The sequence below is a fragment of the Lithobates pipiens genome, unplaced genomic scaffold, assembly GCF_037356315.1.
Source record: "Lithobates pipiens isolate NorthernLeopardFrog02 unplaced genomic scaffold, aLitPip1_a1.2 Scaffold_22, whole genome shotgun sequence".
Classification (NCBI taxonomy): Eukaryota; Metazoa; Chordata; class Amphibia; order Anura; family Ranidae; genus Lithobates; species Lithobates pipiens.
This window is the reverse complement of record NW_027507784.1, coordinates 67,187,388-67,208,370: the sequence shown is the minus strand read 5'-3', so window position 1 is coordinate 67,208,370 and position 20,983 is coordinate 67,187,388. Positions and strand designations below refer to the sequence as shown.

At 43.3% G+C, this 20,983-nt stretch overlaps 1 protein-coding gene across 1 annotated transcript in view; it reads left to right on the top strand.

The window, feature by feature from the left end:
* Positions 1–20,983, top strand: part of KIF5C (kinesin family member 5C) — a 107,709-nt gene that overhangs the window by 45,523 nt on the left and 41,203 nt on the right. Inside the window, exons 10-12 of the mRNA XM_077447730.1 lie at positions 152–300; positions 382–530; positions 12,020–12,195. Coding sequence (XP_077303856.1) covers positions 152–300; positions 382–530; positions 12,020–12,195 — 474 coding nt within the window. The remainder of the gene's footprint in view (positions 1–151; positions 301–381; positions 531–12,019; positions 12,196–20,983) is intronic.

Sequence of the window (20,983 nt, the reverse complement as noted above, 5' to 3'; positions counted from 1 at the left end):
CAACCTTTTAAAAACCCTGCTGTCTGGTTTTAGTTCCCCAGTCACAGACTTAAAACAAGCATGCAGCTAGTGTAGTCAGAATTCCGGATCTGTGATGGGGAATAAAATGAATGACCGCATGCAGTATTTGTTCCTTTATTTTTTCCTATAGAAATCCCATGTACCATACAGGGACAGCAAAATGACCAGAATACTCCAGGACTCTCTCGGAGGAAACTGTCGAACAACTATCATTATCTGCTGTTCTCCATCCATCTTCAATGACGCTGAGACAAAGTCCACTCTTATGTTTGGCCAACGGTAAGCATTCTTCCTCTTGACCTTGCTGAGAACCTTGATATCTACGGAATCCATCTTGGTTTTACTTATATTTGGTTGTAGGGCTAAGACCATTAAGAACACCGTATCTGTCAATTTGGAGCTCACTGCCGAGGAGTGGAAGAAGAAATATGAAAAAGAGAAGGATAAAAACAAAACGCTCAAGAATATCATTCAGCACCTGGAGATTGAGCTAAACAGATGGAGGAGTGGTAAGGAAATGACTTACAAATGATCTTCTCATGCAGCGGAACTAGAATAGACACTCTAGCAGGGCCACTTTGGCCAAATTGTGATTTTGTGTGAATAGGAGAAGTTAAGGGTATATAAAAAAAAAAATATAAAAAAAAAAAAAACACCTGTCCCACTTTTGCATAAGACAGTACTGCACAATCATACTGGAGTGCTGGACAGGAGAGCCAGCTATCAGGCAGCTGGGTGGATCCTGACAATCTAGCTGGGATCCTTCTAGAGCCTGAAGCGGCACTGTCACATCAGCTGAGCAAAAGTAAGTACAATCCAAGAACCAAAAGAAAAGTATGGCCATACTCTTCTTTTAAAGGATCTTTAATCCTTGCGCTTAGTTGAACATCAGATTCCCTGTACCTCCCTCATTTCCTCCTTCATTCTTACTGTAAGCAATAAAAAGTGCTGCTTGTGATTGGAAGGCTCATTGTCACACCTTACATTACCAATGTATTGGGTGTTGTGCAATTTTTTTTCCTGCAACCATGGGTGAGAGTGTTAACAGGGGAATCCCTTCCATGGAGACACTGTTCTCCCAGTGGGATGCAGGGGGAGCCGCCCCTGCTGGTAGAACACTGATTATTGTTAACCAGAGTTGAACAATCGATCAGCTTGGGTACATTCAGCCTGCCCATACAGGGTTCGAATCTCAGACGGTTCCTGCTGAAGCGGCTTAGATTCTTTGGCCAGCTAAATTATAATTTTTGTCGCAGCCTCAAACTGAGGCCTCGCATTGTGCTTCCCATCATTCCTCAAATCATTTTAATGGAATCGAGAAGAGAAGACACTCTGCCTTCTGATTCCTCTAAAGCATTTAGTTCTCTCCTTCTGGGTCAATGACTCTGACTAACCCCTGGTAGGTGGGGGACATGAAACCTGCCAGGAGGGGGAGTCACCTCTACTTCCAATAAAATCTGATAAACTACAAATGGTGCAGTGTGCGGCTTCATTGTTTGATATCATACTAGTATTATAAAGTGCTGCGTAAGCTGTTGGCGCTATATAAATCCTGTATTATTATTATTATTATTATTATTATTATTATTATAGTAGGTGACAGGAGAAAGGCATAGAGAATGAGAGCACCACTGGTGACAGCTTGGCTGTAGACTGATGCGTGAGCTGTCTCTGGGGATGTTTTAGTATGGTTTTTAGGTGTGCAGTGGGCTTTAAATGGCTCATGAGAGTTATGGAAGCTACTTTTAACTATCCTGGACCTATCAAAATCTCACTAGATATTGTAATCAATGTGGTCTGTTGTCAGATACCTGCTTTATACCCACATATTGTCAAGTGAGCTCTGGGTTGTTTAGAGGACCCTATTCCTATCAAACTACAAAGCTATATTTCCTATGTTTTGGCATTGTGCACTATGCACACCACTATTAAAGCTGAATTCCAGAAATTCAGCAACCTTTCAAAAAGTGCAGATATGCTATGAGTCAAGTCCAATTAGGTGCAGGTCACCTCTGGGACTTATCTATATTACTTATGTGTCACGCTTATTGCACTCATTCTTCTGGCTATGAGAGAAAAGAAACATACAGAGCAGCTATGTCCGCCCCTCCCCTGTTCTGCCCATTCACAGAAGCCTTTGTATTTTGTGAATGAGTTCACATAATACAAAGGCTTCTGTGAATAGTCAGGGGGAGGGGCGGGCATAGCAATTAGTGACTCTGCTCTTGAAGGAACTGAGACCACAGTGAGCAGCATCAGAGCTCCATAAGTTATCCTCTTGGGGCACAATAAATCTGTTTATAAGAACTGTGCATTTACCAGGAGCTATAGGAATGCTAGACTATTTCCACTACCATCCCACCACTGTTGAGCGCAGGAAATTTTAGTTTGACTGATAAACAACCTGTCAGATGTGAGAAATAGAGCCAAGTCTATGAGGTGGCAGACATCTCAATGGACTTAAGGTCTGTCTGCTTTCCAAGCAATCGTGTGATAATCTGATTGTTAGTACACCACTTTCATCCAATATTATCCAAAGGGACGAACGCGGATATTTTTCTTCCTGCAATGGAGACTAGTATGCAAAGAAAAACAAATGATTATTCGTCTAATAATCTCATTGTGTGTACCAGGCTTAACTTCTGGTATACCTGCAGTTTTTACAAAGTCGCTGAATTATTGGATTGGTTGCTAGGAGTGGCTTAGAGGGGGCATCACAGGGCTTAGAATGTTGCTCTCTTAAAGTGGAGTGAAACGCTGCTAGATTTTTAAAATGAATGAACCCCCCCCCCCCCCCAGGAGCTTTATGCCATAATGGACTAGTGTGCACCACATATTGGCACAATTATGGCAGACTTGCTTGTCAAACAGTGCCCTCCAGGGAGCGCTGTTAGCACTCCAGTTGGCCATGGGCACCTCCATCTTCTCTTGGCCTTCTTTCTGGGGTCACTCTGTTCAGCCACTCAAAAAGCCAGACCACAATAATGTCCCTCCCACCCATGTGCATGGCAGTGACATCATCACGGCACAGAGCGGTGCCATAAATCTACATTGAGCTGTGCATGCGGGGCCCAGTGTATATTGCCGCCAACAGGCAGGGAGATGCATTGTTGACAGAAAAGACCTATAGGTTATTTTTATTTATTTTTTTTTCTCATAAAAACCTTGCCTTTCAGCTGCTTTTATAACTTTTAGGCCCCTTTTACACAGGACGGATCACTAATGATCTGCCCCGTGATGATCCGCTTGCTCAGCGGGGATCGCTCCGTTGTCCCCGCTGAGCCGGCGGCGGACAGGGCGGTCTCGGCACACTGTGCAGGGACCGCCCTGTCAGCTCTCCGCTCTCCTCTATAGGGGATTGGATGAGCACGGACCGTCTGTCCGTGTTCATCCGATCTGCTCTGCAGACGGATAGAAAAATAGGATTTTCCTCCGTCTGCAGAATCGGACAATAGCGGAGGCAGACGATAGCGGGTGTCTGCGGATGTTCATCTGCAGACACCCGCTATCCCATAGGAATGCATGTATGTCCGTATTTCATCCGCAAACGGATGGATGAAATACGGACATAATGTCCGCATGTGTGAAAGGGGCCTTATTTCGATTCAACTTTTAAAGGTAGTTATTTTTATTTTTTAGTGTCTTTAGTTATTAGTGTCTAATGCAATTTGATGGCAAAATCCATTAAGCCAAAATCACTCCGTTCATCCCTAATATTTTAGTATTTAAAATGTTCTGTTTTATTTATTTGTTATTTTTTGCAAATTGACTCTGTTACACTTAGAAAAAAAAAAAGAACCTGAAATATATACAAATGCATGCTCCTGTTTTGCATGATGCGTTCTCTGTAGATGACGGTGCAGCATAATGATGAAGTGCCTTAAACACTGAGTAGTTCCCTGTCTTGGCTGTGTGCTCTTCTTCTTCTTTCATGTATTCTGGCTTTTAGATATCCCTGGGGCTTCACTGACTGCACAGCGCTGAATGTATTTTTGATTAGAGCCATGACGTTGCCATGGTGACGGCGGCTGGCAGGTCCTCCAGGTTGCCGAGTTTATGGCTCACAAATGTGATTACAAGTTCAATAGCGACTTTATTTATCGTGCTGTACAGCAGTTCTCTGATGAACATGAGTGAATTTCCTAGATGTAGTTATCTGCATCTGAACACTGAGAAATGGTGCTGTCGGTGGCTGCGGAGTGCTGGCAGGTTAAGCCCATAGAGAATTCTTTCGTATAAAGGGATCACTAAAACCAAAATAAAGTCATATTGGCTACACATGTTTTCCTATATACAGAAGTGGCTTGTATGTAATGTAAGATACTTTACATTGCAGCCGAATGTACTGTTGGCAACCATGTAAGACTGGGGTGTCCAACCTTTTTGACATTTCTGTTCCACATTGGAAGAAGAGGAATTGCCTTGGGCTACACATAAAATACACAAACAATGAGTATAGCTGATGAGCAGAAAGTCTGGCAGATCACAAATTAATGATCAGTAATAAAAAACTTTTTTGTAATATGTTTCGTTATAAAAATAAAAGAAGGCAACATAAGACTAGAGTGATATTTTGACACTGTTTTTGATAAACTAACACATCCATATCTGGTTCAATGGATGTAGTAGCAATTCTCAATGAATGCTCAAGGTGCAGGTATTTTAAAAGAAAAATGGTCTGTTGTCACCTCCATCCCAATATTATACATAAAAACATAGAAAATTGCCCTGGGACTTTATGAGGTGAGTGTGGTTAGCCAAATAACATACCAGAAGTAAACTCAATGTAAAGTTTATTGCAAAATGTCATGTGTACCTAAACATGGATAAATGCCAAACCTTATTAGATATTTTGGTTCTAATTTTGCCCTTTGTGACAGAGGCGTAACTAGAACTTTCAGGGCCCCAGTGGCAGAAACCATGAAGGGCCCTCCTGGCTCCCAATCGGGACCCTTCCCACTGATCCCAGTGGCCCTTTAGTCCCATTGTGGGACCCTTTTATTACGGTCCAGCAGCTGTCTTTAGGTCTCGTAATGGTGGCGTAATGCCAGAGCCCAGTTTTTTTGTTTTATTTATTTTTTTCTTGTTCAGTAATTTTATTGAGGTTTAACACAGTTAAAGATGATTTTTAATGTTTTTTTGTTTGTTTTTATTTTTTACCATTTTTATTTTATTTTTGTTACAATTTTTTATATTTTTTTAATTATTTTTAGGACCCTCGTTGGGGAGTCTTTGGTGAAATATCAGGAGTGCAAACATATCCCTGATGTCTCACTTTCGCAACAGGGACTGAGGACAGATTCAATAGTCACTTTCTCTGCTGCTCTGCTTCACAGAATGAATGAACAGGAATAGCTCTGTACAGAGCTTCCTGTTCATTCACAAACTTAGAGGGAGTCCGCTGGGAGTCCGTGTTTTTTATTTTATTTTTTTAAAGCCAGCAGCTACAAATACTGCAGCTGCTGACTTTTAAAATAGTGACACTTACCTGCCCAGCGTGCCCGCGATGTCGGCACCCGAAGCCGATCTCTCGATCGTCTCTCGGGTGCTGCCGCTGCCATCTTGGGTATGGGAATCAGGAAGTGGAGCCTTTCGGCTTCATTTCCCGGTTCCCTACTGCGCATGCGCGAGTCGCGCTGCGCAATAAGGATGGACCCGCTGCCTCTGGGATCTGTGTGTTTCCCAGCAGGCAGCGGGGGACTTTCGGAAAGGGGTGTAATCTACGCCCCTTTCCGCAGAGAGCTATCCCGGAAGTGGGTGCAGATACCTGTACTGTACAGGTACCTGCACCCCCCCTCCCCCTGAAAGGTGCCAATTGTGGCGCCGGAGGGGGGAGGATTCCAATGAGCGGAAGGTCCACTTTAGGGTGGACCTCTGCTTTAAGTATAGTAAACACCGTTTACTATGCCCCAGCTATGAATGTATAACAAAATAAAATAAACAGAGTCCGTCATCGGTATTGATCAATGACTCTATTAAGACAAGGAAGTGGCTGGGAAATGACACATTTACCGGCTCCTCCCCCGCTTTCCATCCTGACAAATCCTCAGCAGCAGCCGGTGGGAGGGGAAAACCTGGCCGCGCTGTTGGGGGGGGGGGGGGGTAAGGTACAAGGGGGGGCCGGGGAAGCACACAAGGGCCCAGGGCTGCAGGACAGGGATAAGGAGGTGGCAGGCGTGGCGTGTAGAGGAACCGGTGCCCTTAATTTCACTCCTGGATACGCCTGAATAAGAGGGTGGAGGGAGGGGGTGATGGCATGTAGAGGAACGAATCCCTCCATGAAGCTGCTAAATGCCTGTTTTTCTTCCTCCTTCCCCCCCACAGACATTCAACGGCTACATGGAGGGATCAGTTCCTCTACATTCCGCCGTCCTCCCCACCCTTCCAGCCAAGCATACAGTGGGCCCTTGGCACATAGGACCAGGTCACAATGGTGACCCCTGTACTTGACTAAATGTAAAAACGAAAAAATTACGAATAGGCAGGCTTTTGTCTAGTCTTTTGACATGTAGGGGTTGATTTGCTAAAACTGGAGAGTGCAAAATCTGGTGCAGCTGTGCATGGTAACCAATCAGCTTCTTCAATTAAGCTTAGTCCAATAAAACCTGATTGGTTTCTATGTAGAACTGCACCAGATTTTGCACTCTCCAGGTTTAGTAAATAAACCCCATAAAACGGGGCTTGACAAATTTTGCTTTGAATCTTTGTTCGTTTAAAAAAATAAAATAAAAGCTTTATTTTCAACAACAAAAATTACTTTTTTTTTCCATTCACATAAAGGAGTCTAGAAATAAATATCATGGGCATTTAACTTATGAAGATCATGAATATGTTCTGATGTGACGCACCAGCTGTTTTATGCAATGTGTCGGTTTTCTGTTCAGCACATAAAATGGCAGAATAAAATAAGCTATAAATTCCTTATACTTACCCTGCAGATCCCATGAGTCGGGCAATTTATAAGAAATTTATGGCTTTTATTTTATTTCAAAATTGGGCAGCTGTCTTGTTCAGTTACATTGCTACTAAATGAGATGGCTTTCTCACAGTTTATCCCTTTAAAACTGTATGTTGGAGCTAAAATGTTTAATATGTGTTTATCACGTGTAAGATGCTGTATGAGCTAAACTCTGCTCACCTCCTTGCTTGTCTCCAGCACCATGCGCGGGGACTAGCAGGGAGGAGGAGAGGTGAACCACGATGCACACGGATTGGCTAATGCCCAAGGTAAGGGAAGTGTGGGAAAACCTTTCTGCGCCGCAGCAGCCGATCTACTGGTGGAAAGAGCTGAGTATACACGGAGGTGCTGTTATTTGAAGCTCTGCTTCAGGTAAACAGCAGAGCTAAAGGGTGTTTTTTTTTTTTTTTGTTAAAACTAACTCTGCTGCCTGGTACCCAGAACTGCATGTCCGGGGTGTGTCGGGCAATACGAATTGCTGCTGCCTGGTACAAACAGTGAATGGGCTGACAAAAGGCGTCAGGATGAAATTTTGACATTGCCATGGAGACCCAGGCGCCAGGATGAAATTTCGAAATTTCCATGGACCCCTGGCACCTGGGATTTGTCAAGCCCTGCCATAGTGTCTCTTCTGCAATTAAATGCTTACTGACTTGTTCACAATCCTCTGCGGAATGTACGCTGGACTGTGCAAGTGCAACTGTTTACTTTCTGGCACACTGCTTGTGTGCCAAAATGACTGCATTCTTGCGCATGAGTGGGAGTGACTTTATCCTGTGCTGAAGAGCGGCACCTGGAAGGATCCAGGGAGAAGATGCAGGAGCTGACAAGGGACCTCGCAGGTGTCGGACAGTTGGAACTAAAAGTGATTGATCATTTAGTTCGGCTTTTGTTAAAAGGCTTTGGACTTGTGTTGATGACATCAGATTGAGATACTCCTGAGATCATTCAGAATTAGTTCACAAGTGCATTTCACTTACAGGTTGACCTCCTGCTGACTTGGATTTGACTGGCTTCAAATGGGGTTTACTTGCCCAAAGGCTTTTATGGAGATACTTTAGACCGTTTTTAGTTAGAACTCTAAGAGACAACTAAAGACGAAACTGGTGGGGGAGAGGAATTTTCTACTTTGAGGAAATGCTGTGGCAGGATCGCTCAAATGCTGCCAGCCAATTGAAAGAAGTTTGGTTATTTGGCATGCAATTTCTGTTTTTAAAGTTTAGATTGGCTGATCCTCCCTTTTGAGCCTGGTGATTGTTAAATGGAGCACAGTTACATGAGGGTTGGCAATGCCTACACTGAGCTTACCGTGAGTGGATTGCTGCAGTGAGGTGGCTAGGGACCACATATTGGGTAGTATACCTTGCTGTCTGAATGGGCTATCGGCAGACTGTCATTTTGCACTAAATAGGCAACATAACATCTCTCTAAAGCCAAATGATTGATGCACCATAGAGTTGCATTTAAAGAAACAACATCCATAACACCAAACTACAGGGAGAAAAATAAAATAAAAATTATCCCTTGCAGGTGGGCTGTGCCCCTCAATACTCGGGTTAATAGCTTGTTTTGTCCAGGGGAGAGTAGAAACTGTTTTACTTACCTCATCCTCCGCTCCCCCGGCAGTCAGTGTTCTGCCACTATCTGGCGTTCTCTGCATTCCCACTTTCAGATCAGGGCTTTGGTCTTGATGATGTCCTCCTACACAGGTGGAGCGTGGTGGCATGGAAGTTGGGAGGTGTAAAGGATCTGGTAGAAATGTTTTTCTTGTTCCCCCCAGACCTAAATGAGCAATTAACCCTTCCAGTGCAGTCCCTGCTCTACTGCAATGGATAGTTTTTTTTTATTTATTTTTTATTTGCTCAGAGTTGGACTTTAAGTGCCTAACTCAGATTAAATAGGCAGATCAGAGACATCAGAGACATCAGTAAAAAGTCAGAAGTCTAGGTTTGATGGCTCAAAGTATTGAAGCAAGATGGTTAACATGACAGCCAGGCAGCTTTCATTTGCAAAATTATTGAACACATTGCCTTCATGAGCAGAAATGTATAGCATCCATTTAAGAGCCATATCATATTAGGCTGACTTCAGCAGAGAGAAGTCTGATTGGGTGTTGTGGGTTAGTGCGCTTAACCACTTTCAGACCGGACCATTTTGCTGGTCAATGACCAGAGGTCTTTTTACAATTTGGCACTGCGCTGCTTTAACTGGTAATTGCGCGGTCATGCAATGTTGTACCCAAACAAAATTTGCGTCCTTTTTTTCCCACAAATAGAGCTTTCTTTTAAAGGTATTTGACTGACTCTGCGATTTTTTTTTATTTTTTGCGATATAAACGTAAAAAGACCGCAAATTTTGAAAAAAAATGATATTTTCTACTTTTTGTTATTAGAAAAATCCAATAAACTCAATTTTAGTCATACATTTAGGCCAAAATGTATTCAGCCACATGTCTTTGGTAAAAAAAAAGTCAATAACTGTATATTTATTGGTTTGCGCAAAAGTTGTCACATCTACAAACTAAGGTAAGTTTTCTGGAATTTACGCAGATTTTAGTTTGACTGCCTATCTCATTTCTTGAGGTGCTAAAATGGCAGGGCAGTACAAAACCCCCCCCAAATGACCCCATTTTGGAAAGTAGATATCCTAAGGAAATTGATATGGCATGTTGAGCCCATTGAATATTTTATTTTTTTGCCTCAAGCGATTGAATAATGACAAAAAAAAATGTTTTTTTTTTTTTATTTACACAAAGTTGTCACTAAATGATATATTGCTCACACATGCCATGGTTATATGTGGAATTGTACCCCAAAATACATTCTGCTGCTTCTCCTGAGTAGGGGGATACCACATGTGGTTGACTTTTTGGAAGCCTAGCCGCGTACGGGGCCCCGAAAGCCAAGCACCGCCTTCAGGATTTCTAAGGGCATACATTTGTAATTTCACTCCTCACTACCTATCACAGTTTTGAAGGCCATAAAATGCCAATATGGCACAAAACCCCCACAAATGACCCCATTTTAGAAAGTAGACACCCCAAGCTATTTGCTGAGAGGCATGTTGAGTCCATGGAATATTTTATATTTGGCACAAGTTGCGGGAAAATTACAAACTTTTATTTATTTTTATTTTTCACAAAGTTGTCACTAAATGATATATTGCTCACACATGCTATGGGCATATGTGAAATGACACCCCAAAATAAGTTCTGCTGCTTCTCCTGAGTACGGGGATACCACATATGTGGGACTTTTTGGGAGCCTAGCCGCGTACGGGGCCCCGAAAACCAAGCACCGCCTTCAGGCTTTCTAAGGGCGTTACAGTTTTGAAGGCCATAAAATGCCAAGATGGCACAAACCCCCCCCCCCCCCCCAAATGACCCCATTTTGGAAAGTAGACACCCCTAAATTTAGGGGTACACTAGTGAGACTAGGTAATAAATGGCGGGTGCCCTGAAACTATAAAAAAATAACTAACCAACCAGCGTCACCTGTAACAGTTATATGGTGATCACTGGTGAAAGGGTTAACTAGGGGGCAATCAGGGGGCTTTATGCGGTAGTATATGGGGGTCCCTGGCGCTATAAAAAGCTGCGGCGAATCTAAATACCTGCCTAACTAGCGTCACCTGTGACACTAATACAGCGATCAGAAAAACGATCGCTTATTAGGCTGGGTTCACACTGGAGCGATGCGGGAACGCCACGAATCCGCGGCGGGTTCCCGCATCGCATGCCTCCCGGCGGCAGTTCACACTGCCCTATGCGAACTGCTGGGAGTGCCAGTGAAATGTTAATGACACCCCCAGATCAGTTCGCATATCGCAGTGCGATCTGCAAACTTGGATCGCATGGTGTGAACACCCAATGCGATCCGATTCTGCTGCGGGCCAAAAAAAGGGTCCCGTGCGAATTTGCGGCGGGTGCGGCGCGAATTCAGCCATACCATCTGTATGGCTGAACTCGAATTGCACAGAGATCGGATGTGATTTGCACTGCAGTGCGGTGCGAATCACATCCGTTCTCATAAACCGCTGCAATGTGAACCCAGCCTTAGTGACACTGGCGACGGGGGGTGATCACGGGGTTAAACCTTTATTGGGGGGGTTAGGGGGGTACATTAGAACTAAAGGGGGCTAACCCTAACTGCCCTAACAGTTATTACAGTCACAAATGACACCAATGCAAAAAAAAAAAAAATGCAATTGGTGTCACTGTGACTGGGGGGGCAGGGGTAATTGGGGGGGTGAAGGGGGGGGTGTGAGTGTGCCTGGCATGTTCTACTGTGTAGTGTCGTGTTGGTGCAACTCACCGATCCTCTCTCCTCGGTGCCGGAACGAAAAATACCGACACGGAGGAGAGATTACATCACTTCCTCTGCCTGTGTTTATATTACAGGAGAGGAAGTGATGCAATGCTTCACTTCCATTCGTCGGGAGCGATCGCGAGGGGGTGGCCATGAATGAATGGCCGCCCCCTCATCCCGGATCGCTCCTGCACGGATACCGACCACCGCTGGCACCGGAGGGGGGGCCCCCCACCCGCGGGAAGGCAGGGACGTACAGGTACGCCCATATGCCTGCCCGTGCCATTCTGTCGACGTATATCGTCGTGCGGCGGTCGGCAAGTGGTTAAAGTGCATCTCCTTTTTTTTTTTTTGTGTGTGTGTGTACATACATACATGCATGCATGCATACATACATACATACATACATACATACATACATACATACATACTACATGTGTGTGTATATATAAAATTTAGTTTTAATTTTTTTTTTTTTTTTTTTTTTTTTTTTTTAGAGTAGGTAAAGGTTAAATTCCCGATCAGCTTTTGGTGTCTGGTTGTGTCACTGCTGAAAGAATTTCCTAACTTCCTGTGCTGGTAATAGTTATTCCCAGCACAGGAAGTGAGGAATTCTGATGAATAAGGCTTTGTCATCTGCACTGGGAAAGGGAACCAATGTGATGTTATATCTTCTAGTATGCTTCAGTCCTTGTGATGCAAAAATAAGACCTTTTTTATATTTTTGTATTAGGTGAGGCTGTGCCACTGGACGAACAAACAAGTTCTAAGGATCAAAAGAGCTTTGAGCCATGTGACAACACGCCGATAATTGACAACCTGTCCCCAGCCACTGCCTGCATCTCTTCAGAGGAGAAGAAGAAATTTGAAGAGGAGATTGCCAGCTTCTACCGGCAGCTGGATGACAAGGTAGAGTCTGGTATTTGATAGTCTTGGATGTATATGGAACACAGATGAAATAAACAAAATTAAAGTTTTACTTGTAGTCTACTTTAAAACAGATGTATGGCCAAAGCTCTTTTGATCAGGTAAACAATGCTGCTTTTCAATCCCCTAGATGTAAATGAGAATTTAACCCTTATGGTGTGGGGAACAACCCCCCTGCAAGAGAAGATGTTTACTTCCCCAGAGTTGCGCTTTAAAGTGGTTGTAAACCATTACAAACCACTTTGACCTACAGGTAAGCCTGGATTAAGGCTTACCTGCAGGTCCAAGAAATATCTCCTAAACCTATTCGGTTTAGGAGATATTTACCTGAAGACAGCCAACGCTGTCTACGGCGCATGCACCGTAGACAGCGGAGCGCAGGCGCACTGGGTAAGCCGCAGATCGTGGCGATATGCCGCGAGTGTCGGCTCCCGTGCGCATGCGCGGGAGTGACTTCATCGCTGCTCCGGCGAATCACAGCGCCGGAGCAGCGAGACCCACCAAGAAGATGGACGCTTGGAACTACAGGGGACAGCGGTGACTTTGCTGGCTCCTATGTCAGGTAAGTGACACATAATGGACTACTATGCGATGCATAGTAGTCCATTATGCTTTACCTTTGCAGGTAATCAAAGAGGAAGTAAACCCATTAGGGTTTACTTCCTCTTTAAAGGTTCTTCTGAAATTTTCTGACACTTCAACTCCATACAGTGCATCCAGAAAGAATTCACATCGCTGCACGTTTTGTTATGTTAAGCCTTATTCCAAAATGGATTAAATTCATTATTTTCCTCCAAATTCTACAAACGATACCCTATAATGACAACGTGAAAAAAAGTTTGTTTGAAATCTTTGGAAATGTATTAAAAATAAAGGAAAAAAAATTACATGCGCGTAAGCGTTCAGCCTTTTCCCAATACTTTATTGAAGCACCTTTGGCACCAATTACAGCCAGTCAATTTGAGTATATTACAAGCTTGGCACACTTAGGCCGCGTACACACGCGGGGGCTGTTCGCCCAACTTTGTTCGCTGAACAGTGTTTCAGCGGACAGTCCGCTCGTGTGTGGGCTTTCAGCGGACAGTTTCAGCAAACAGTCCGCTGAACAAGGTTTTTTGGAAATTCCGAAAAACTGTCCGCTGAAACTTTGTTTCAGCGAACAGTCCCCTCGTGTGTAGGCTTGTTCGTCAAACTAAGTTCCGCGCATGCTCAGAAAGGATTTACACGCCGAAGTTTGCATTGCAGTGTATAGGACGTCGTTTTCTAGTCCCGTCGTACGTGCTGTACACGTCATCGTGCACGGTTTCAGCAAACTGTTCGTTCGTCGTGTGTGGCCATGTCCGTCCATGCTAATTTTGAGCGGACTGTTTGCTGAAACTGTTTGACGGACAAAGTTGAGCGAACAGTCCCCGCGTGTGTACGCGGCCTTACACTTATTTGGGCAGTTTCTCCCATTCTTCTTTGCAGGGCCTCTCCAAGCTTCATCAGGTTGGATGGGGAGTGTTAGTGCATGGCCATTTCCAGATCTCTCCAGATATGTTTAATCAGATTCAAATCTGGGCTCTGGCTGGGCCACTCAAGGACATTCAGAGTTGTCCTATAGCAACTCGTTTGTTATCTTGGCTGCGTGCTTAGGGTCGTTGTCCTGTTGGAAGATGAACCTTCACCCCAGTCTGATGTCCAGAGTGCTCTGGAGAAGGTTTTCATCAAGGATGTCTCTGTACATTGCTGAATTCATCTTTCCCTTGATCCTGGCTAGTCTCCCAGTTCCTGCCGCTGAAAAACATTCCCACAACATGATTCTGCCACCACCATGCTTCACTGTAGGGATGGTATTGGCCAGGTGATGAGCGGTGCCTGGTTTTATCCAGACCTGACGCTTGCCATTCAGGCCAAGGTGTTCAATCTTTGTTTCATCAGACCAGAGAATTTTGTTTCTCATGGTCTGAGTCTTTCAGGTGCCTTTTTGGCAAACTCCAGGTGGGCTGTCATGTGCCTTTTTACTGAGTAGCAGCTTCCGTCTGGATACTTTACCATACAGGTAAAATCAAGGGGCATATACCGCGCTAAGAATGAAGTTAAATGAAGACGCACACATTTAGTGAAGAAAAAGCTGCGACACATCAACCAAAGATATCTTTGCAAGAAAAAATTGTATAAAGGGAAAAGGTTGCGCTAATTAAGAAAATGTTAGATTCTCCAAAAAAATAAATCTTAAATTAATATATATGTGCAAAGTCTAATGTGCAAAATCGCATATCTTAAATAAATCTTGACTGAAATAGAAATCAATAAAATTAAACGACAGTTATAAATGAAAAAATGTCCACATAAATCCATATAGTGCAAAATGAATAAATTGATTAACTTTATTGCTATGTGCAAAAATCCACATATGGTGTATATCAAGTCCAATTCCACAAAGAAAAGAGGAAGAGAAAGTTCGGACTGCAAGTTGAAAGATGGTTCTGCCACCACCGAGAGAGTGAAGGGTAGGTCTATCCTTGAGGTGCACACCAAAGAGTAATGGGGGCCCTTACCGGATAAGGTGGACCTCCTATCCATAGCGAGGTCATTAGCGCATGCAGATTGACCCTCTGCAGGGTCTTTGCACCAATCTGGAATGTGCATACTTCCAAAATTCTTCCTCGCTTGTAACGTCTATGTTCCGTCCACTGTACAGAGAAGATTGCTTCCTGATAGAGAGCTCTACATGCCTGAAGTGGCTGTGGGGAATTTGGCATTCAGAGATGTGTCCAAAAAGCCACATGCTAGGATCCCGCGACGGGAAGCTTCAGAATTGCCAGGAACGGGGGAAAAAAACACCCCCCAACAGACTAGCAGGATCCTCCCCCGTTGTGGTGCGCTGATCAGTGAACACCTGGTGGCACACGGGAACCTTACCCGATTTTCCCCCCCTCCACCGGGAACTATCTTAATACCAATTATGGTATTGAGCTGGCTCCCTGGGGGGACCTGGTAGGGTTCCTGTGTGACACCGGATGTTCACTGATTGGCACACCACCGCGGGGAGGATCCTGCTCCAATCTGTTGGGGTTTTTTTTCCCCTGTTCCTAGCAATTCTGTTGCTTACCGTTGAGGGATACTAATGTGTGGGTTTTTTTTTTTTGGGACACCTCTGAGTGCCCAATTCCCCTCCCCCTGCAGCCACTTCAGGCATGTAGAGCTCTCTATCAGGAAGCCATCTCCTCTGTACAGTGGGCAGAACATAGACGTTACGAGCGAGGAGGAATTTTGGCCGTACGCACATTCCAGATTGGTGCAAAGACCCTGCAGAGGGTTATATCTGCATGCGCTAACGACCTCGCTACGGATAGGAGGTCCACCTTATCTGGTAAGGGTCCCCATTACTCTTTGGTGTGCACCTCAAGGATAGACCTACTCTTCAATCTCTTGGTGGCGGCAGAACCATCTTTCTAATTGCATTCCAAACTTTCTCCTCCTCTTTTCATTGTGGAATTGGACTTGATATACACCATATGTGGATTTTTGCACATAGCAATTAATTTAATCATTTTATTAATTTTGCACTATATGGATTTGTGGACATTTTTTTTTTTATTATATTGTCTAATTTTATTGATTTATATTTTACTCAAGATTTATTTAAGCTATGTGATTTTGCACATATATGTTAATTTAAGATATATATATAGATATAGATATAGATATATAAATTTTTATTTTATTTTTTGGGGGGGGGGAATCTAACATTTTTCTCAGCGCGACCTTTTTCCTTTATACACTTTACCATACAGGCCTGATTGGTGGAGTGCTGCAGAGATGGTTGTTCTTCTGGAAGGTTCTCCTCTCTCCACAGAGAAACACTGGAGCTCAGTCAGAGTGACCATTGGGTTCTTTGTCACCTCCCTGTCTAAGGCCCTTCTCCGATGGCTCAGTTTGGCTGGACGGCCCGCTCTAGGAAGACTCCTGGTGGTTCCAAACTGCTTCCATTTATAGATGATGGCGGCCACTGTGCTCATTGGGGCCTTCAATGCTGCAGAAATTTTTCTGACCTGCACTGTTAACTGCGGAACCTTTATAGACAGCTGTGTGTGCCTTTCCAAATCATGTCCAATCAACTGAATTTACCACAGGTGGACTCCACTCAAGTTGTAGAAACATCTCAGGTCGGGTTCACATTGGTACGACAAATGCTTCGACATTGGGAGCTCATGGTGTGTGAAAATCAATGTTTCCCTATGGGAGCCGTCTTAACTGGTTCGAAACAAGAAGGTCCGAGTTTGAAAATGTTCCCTGTACTACTTTGTTCTGACTTTGATCCTACTTCAGCCCATTGTATATCACTAAAGTCAGATCGCCGTCTTAACTGATCCGACTTTGGCATGTGACTTGTACTCTGATGATCTTGAAGGGTAACTGCACGCCAAACTTAAAAAATAAATGGCATTGGTCCCCCCAAAATCCACACCAGTCCCTTATCCGAGCACACAGCCTGACAGGTCAGGAAAGGGGGTGGGGACGAGCAAGCACCCACACCCCCCCACAAACCATACCAGGGCGCATGCCCTCAACATGGGGGGGCCTCCTGCGCCCCCCCCACCCCAAAGCACCTTATCCCTATGTTGATGAGGCCATGGGCCTCTTCCTGACAACCCTGGCTGTTTGGTTGTTGGGGTCTGTGGTTAGGGGCTTATCGGAATCTGGAAGCCCCCTTTTAACAAGGAGGTCAAGGATGATTAGTGGAAACAGCATGCACCTAAGCTCAATTTTGAGCGTCATGGCAAAGGCTGTGAATACTTCTGTACATGGGATTTTTTTAAATTTGCAAAGATTTCAAACAAACTTCTTTCATGTTGTCATTATGGGGTATTGTTTGTAGAATTTTGAGGAAAATAAAATGATGAATTTTATCCATTTTGATTAAACATGTATTGTTTATTGAACATCATTGCAGAGAGTACAATCACAGTGGCAAACACCGAACAATCAAAAGGTGTTGTGTCATAACCATAACAGTAAATAAAGAAACATTTCTCCGTTTGTAGTAGACAGTATGGATCACAGCCAAGCAAAGTCATAGCACAGACATGTCATTTACTTCAACATTACATCAAAGTTCCTGATTACACGTGGCAGCCTCTTGCAACCATCTATCCCAAATTTTATTGTATTTAGCTGGGCATCCCCTATTTTTATATATGAATTTTTTATATGGGAGCGTAAAATTAACTTCCCGTTTCCAGTCCTCCACCCTGGGCGGAAGTGGTCTCATCCACTGTCTAGCTATCACTTTTCGAGCAGAAAACAAGGTTTCCTGCAGGAAAGTTTTGGTAAATTTATCCAATACTTCGGGAAATGTAATTTTATCCATTTTGGAATAGGACTGTAACCTAACAATGTGGAAAAAGCGAAGCGCTGTTGATACTTTCCGGGTGCACTGTATGAGATGACATCTGTTTCTTGCCATTTGCAATACTCCAGCAAAGTTTTAAATCCTCCCAATAAATAAGGGCAATGTATTCATATGTTTGTTTTTACTGTGTATTTACTATCTAAATACTTATTATTATAATAATACTAGAAATGTAGCACATTTTAGCTGTATTAATTTTCAAGGTTTTGGGGTTTACTGACACTTTTTTATAATTGGTGGTAATGATGGTACGCTTCATCATAATTATGTGTTTTACTGCTCTTTGTGTGTATTGTGTGCAGAGATTTGCAGAGTACATTAATTAAAGTGCTACCATCTTTATCATCGAGATCTATAGTGATCACTTGTAACTGTAATTAGCAGAACCGCTAATTAAATGAGATGTGAAATTTGTTCTAACTATGCAGATGTCTTATTAAGGAGACTTGAATGTGTGCCATGTTCTTTGGGAATATGTTCTTCACATAAAGTTCCTTCCATACAAAAATATTTGTTATAGATGAAATTAGCCAGTTGTCCTGGCTGCTTATGCAACTTGGGGAACCCTCGAGGTTGTCTGCCTGTCATAGTTCTTCGCTAAATTGGGGTCTCCTCCTTGTAGCTGAAAATAGGATATTATTGGGTGGTCTCAGTCCTCATCTTACATTCTAACTTGAGTTGGCCATACATGGATCAAAATCCAGACAGTTCGGCAGGGAACTGACGAATTTCAAACCATGTATGGGCAGGCTGATTGTACCAACTTGGATACAACCAGCATGTTGGATTTTTCCACATAAGTTCCTCTCAGCGGTTATAGCCGCTAGCAGTATTTCTTGCATTTAGAAATTAATGCCCCCCTCACTGACTGTTTGTTTATGGGGGGGAAATCGAGTTATTTTTTTTTTTCCTTTCCTGAAACTCGTGACTACAGGAAAGAAAATCACACCATCTATGGCCGACTTTACTGTAGTTTTGTACAAAAGCACAATCGAAAGTTGTACAAGTCTGTATTGGCGTTTTTAATCAAACTATAAATGTATTTCCCAGCACACTTAGGACGGCCATAGACTGTGAATTTCTTTCCTGCAACCACGGGTTGCAGGAAAGAAATTTGCACGATTCCCCCCTATCGGACAGTACTGACAGAGGAATCCCTCCTGCCAAGCAATTATCCTCTCCCGTTGAGGAGGGTGGGGGAAGCCGTCCTGCCGGGAGAAGTCAGTGATTATTGCTAGCGGCTATAGCAGCCACTTGCGATAATCGCAAGCGAATCTGGCAGGATGGTTGTACCCAAGTTTATTGATTGATCAACATGGTACATGCAGCCTGGTTAATGGTTATAATCTCGCCCAGTTCTTGCTGAACCGGCTGAGATTTGAACCATCTATGGCTGGCCTTACCAGCTAGCCAGCAAAAAACAATTAAATTACGCTGTCTAACAATTTTGATTAGAAACAGAGGATTTAGTTGCACAACACTTCCACACTGTATATGTTGACACACTGCTTGGTCAAGGCTTCTGTGTATAATTGGGTCCTAGCTCTAGTCTAAAGCTGGCCATGGATGGAATGAATCTTGGCTGGTCCCTGCTGAACATCTATCGATCAACTTCAGTACAACCACTCTGTCTGACTTTTTTCATGCAATCACTGCCAGCATCTATAGCCATCAGCAGTGACCATTGTGTTCTGCTTGCAGGTAAGGCTCCCCACCTGCAGAACACCATAGCACTGTAGGAGGGGATACCTTAATCAACACTGTGTTGAGGGAATCAAGCTATTTTCTTTTCTTCCACCCGTGGTTGAAGGAAAGAAAATTGCAATAACCTATGGGCTGCTTTAGGGAGTATATATTGCAATGGATAAATTAGGGGTGGGTATACCGTTGGGTTTTCTCTGAGCTTCTGGTGTGTGCCTGCACCTTTAACCCCTTCACGCCAACCGCACCCCAATTTGCTGCCCCACTGGACTGGGCTTTTTCTGTGGGGCTGCTGACCGGGGTAAAAAAAAGTCACCGCCCCCACCTATAACTGGTCTTCACAGCAAGGAGCACTGGAAGGGCAAACGAATGTAAAATAAAACCAAATAATTTCCAAACTCAACCTACCAAACAGCCTGCGACCGACCAAATTAACCTGACTAACAGTATACATTAAAAACAGGGGTTTTGTTGCACACATTTACAAATACATTCATAAGCTGCAGGTCATGGCAAGGCATCGGGGTCTCACCGAGAGCCCTGGGCCCGTTCTAATGATTGGGACCTGGGACGACAGCTTCTAGGTAACCCGATTGCTGTGATAGCCAATCAGAGGCTATCACAGTGATCAGTTACTGTGAAGTCAACCTCGTGTTTTCTGTCTCTGATACTGAACCAGAAAGATACATTGTATCATTCCCTATGTATGTATATGATATATATATATATATATATATATATATATATATATATATATATATATATAATCTCTATTATAAAATTTAATATATCATTTTTTTATTTTTTTTAATCTCTAGAGCAAGGTTTGATCTAGGTCAGTGCCAGGGTTAATATCAGGGGTCAGTATTTATTTTTCTTTCTCTCTTCTCTCATCTCTATGGGATAGTGGACATTAGCGGAAGATCCGCTAAGCTCCGTTTTTTTATGACGGAAGAAAACCTTATGCGTTATAGGATGACTTTTGTGGTTGTACTTATGTGTGTCATAGCTGTTTGTTGAATTTTTCCAAAATTCAATAAACTTTACTGTTTAAAAAAAATTTAAATTGCAAGAATTTGAGGAAAAGTAGTTGCCATTGATCTCTTACTTTATTATAATTACAGCTTTCAGTGAAAGTAAATAATGGAAAATGTCATCTGTATAATAGGCCCTCCTTTCAAATATTTTTTTAAATATTAACACCTGGCTCTCTAAACAAAATCTCTAAAAATCTGTTTCACAATTTCATCGGGTTAAGTTATTTTTATTTTTTTGGTTGTTTGAGAAGAGTGCATGCTTACAGAGTATTGACATAAGATTCAGTGGAAAAAGGTAGCATATACTGGAGAGCTCATACAGCTCTACATATGTTACACAAGCACAGTATTCTGATCTATAATTGCATGTGTTCTAACTTTCTGGGTATGTTATAAGGAGAAGTTGGTCAACAACTGGTGTGCTCGAAATGAGAGTCATTCAGCCGTCTCATTGCACGTGGCTGAATTCTCTAACCAAGTGTCCCAAATCTTCCCATATTTGGCCGGGCAGCCCCTGTGGGCATAGAGTTCTTTTTTTGTAGGGTAAAACACTGTTAACTGCAGATATCTATTCCTGGAGTGTCAGTGTCGCCCTGAGCCAGTTGCACGCTATGAGCAATCTGGCTGTAAATGG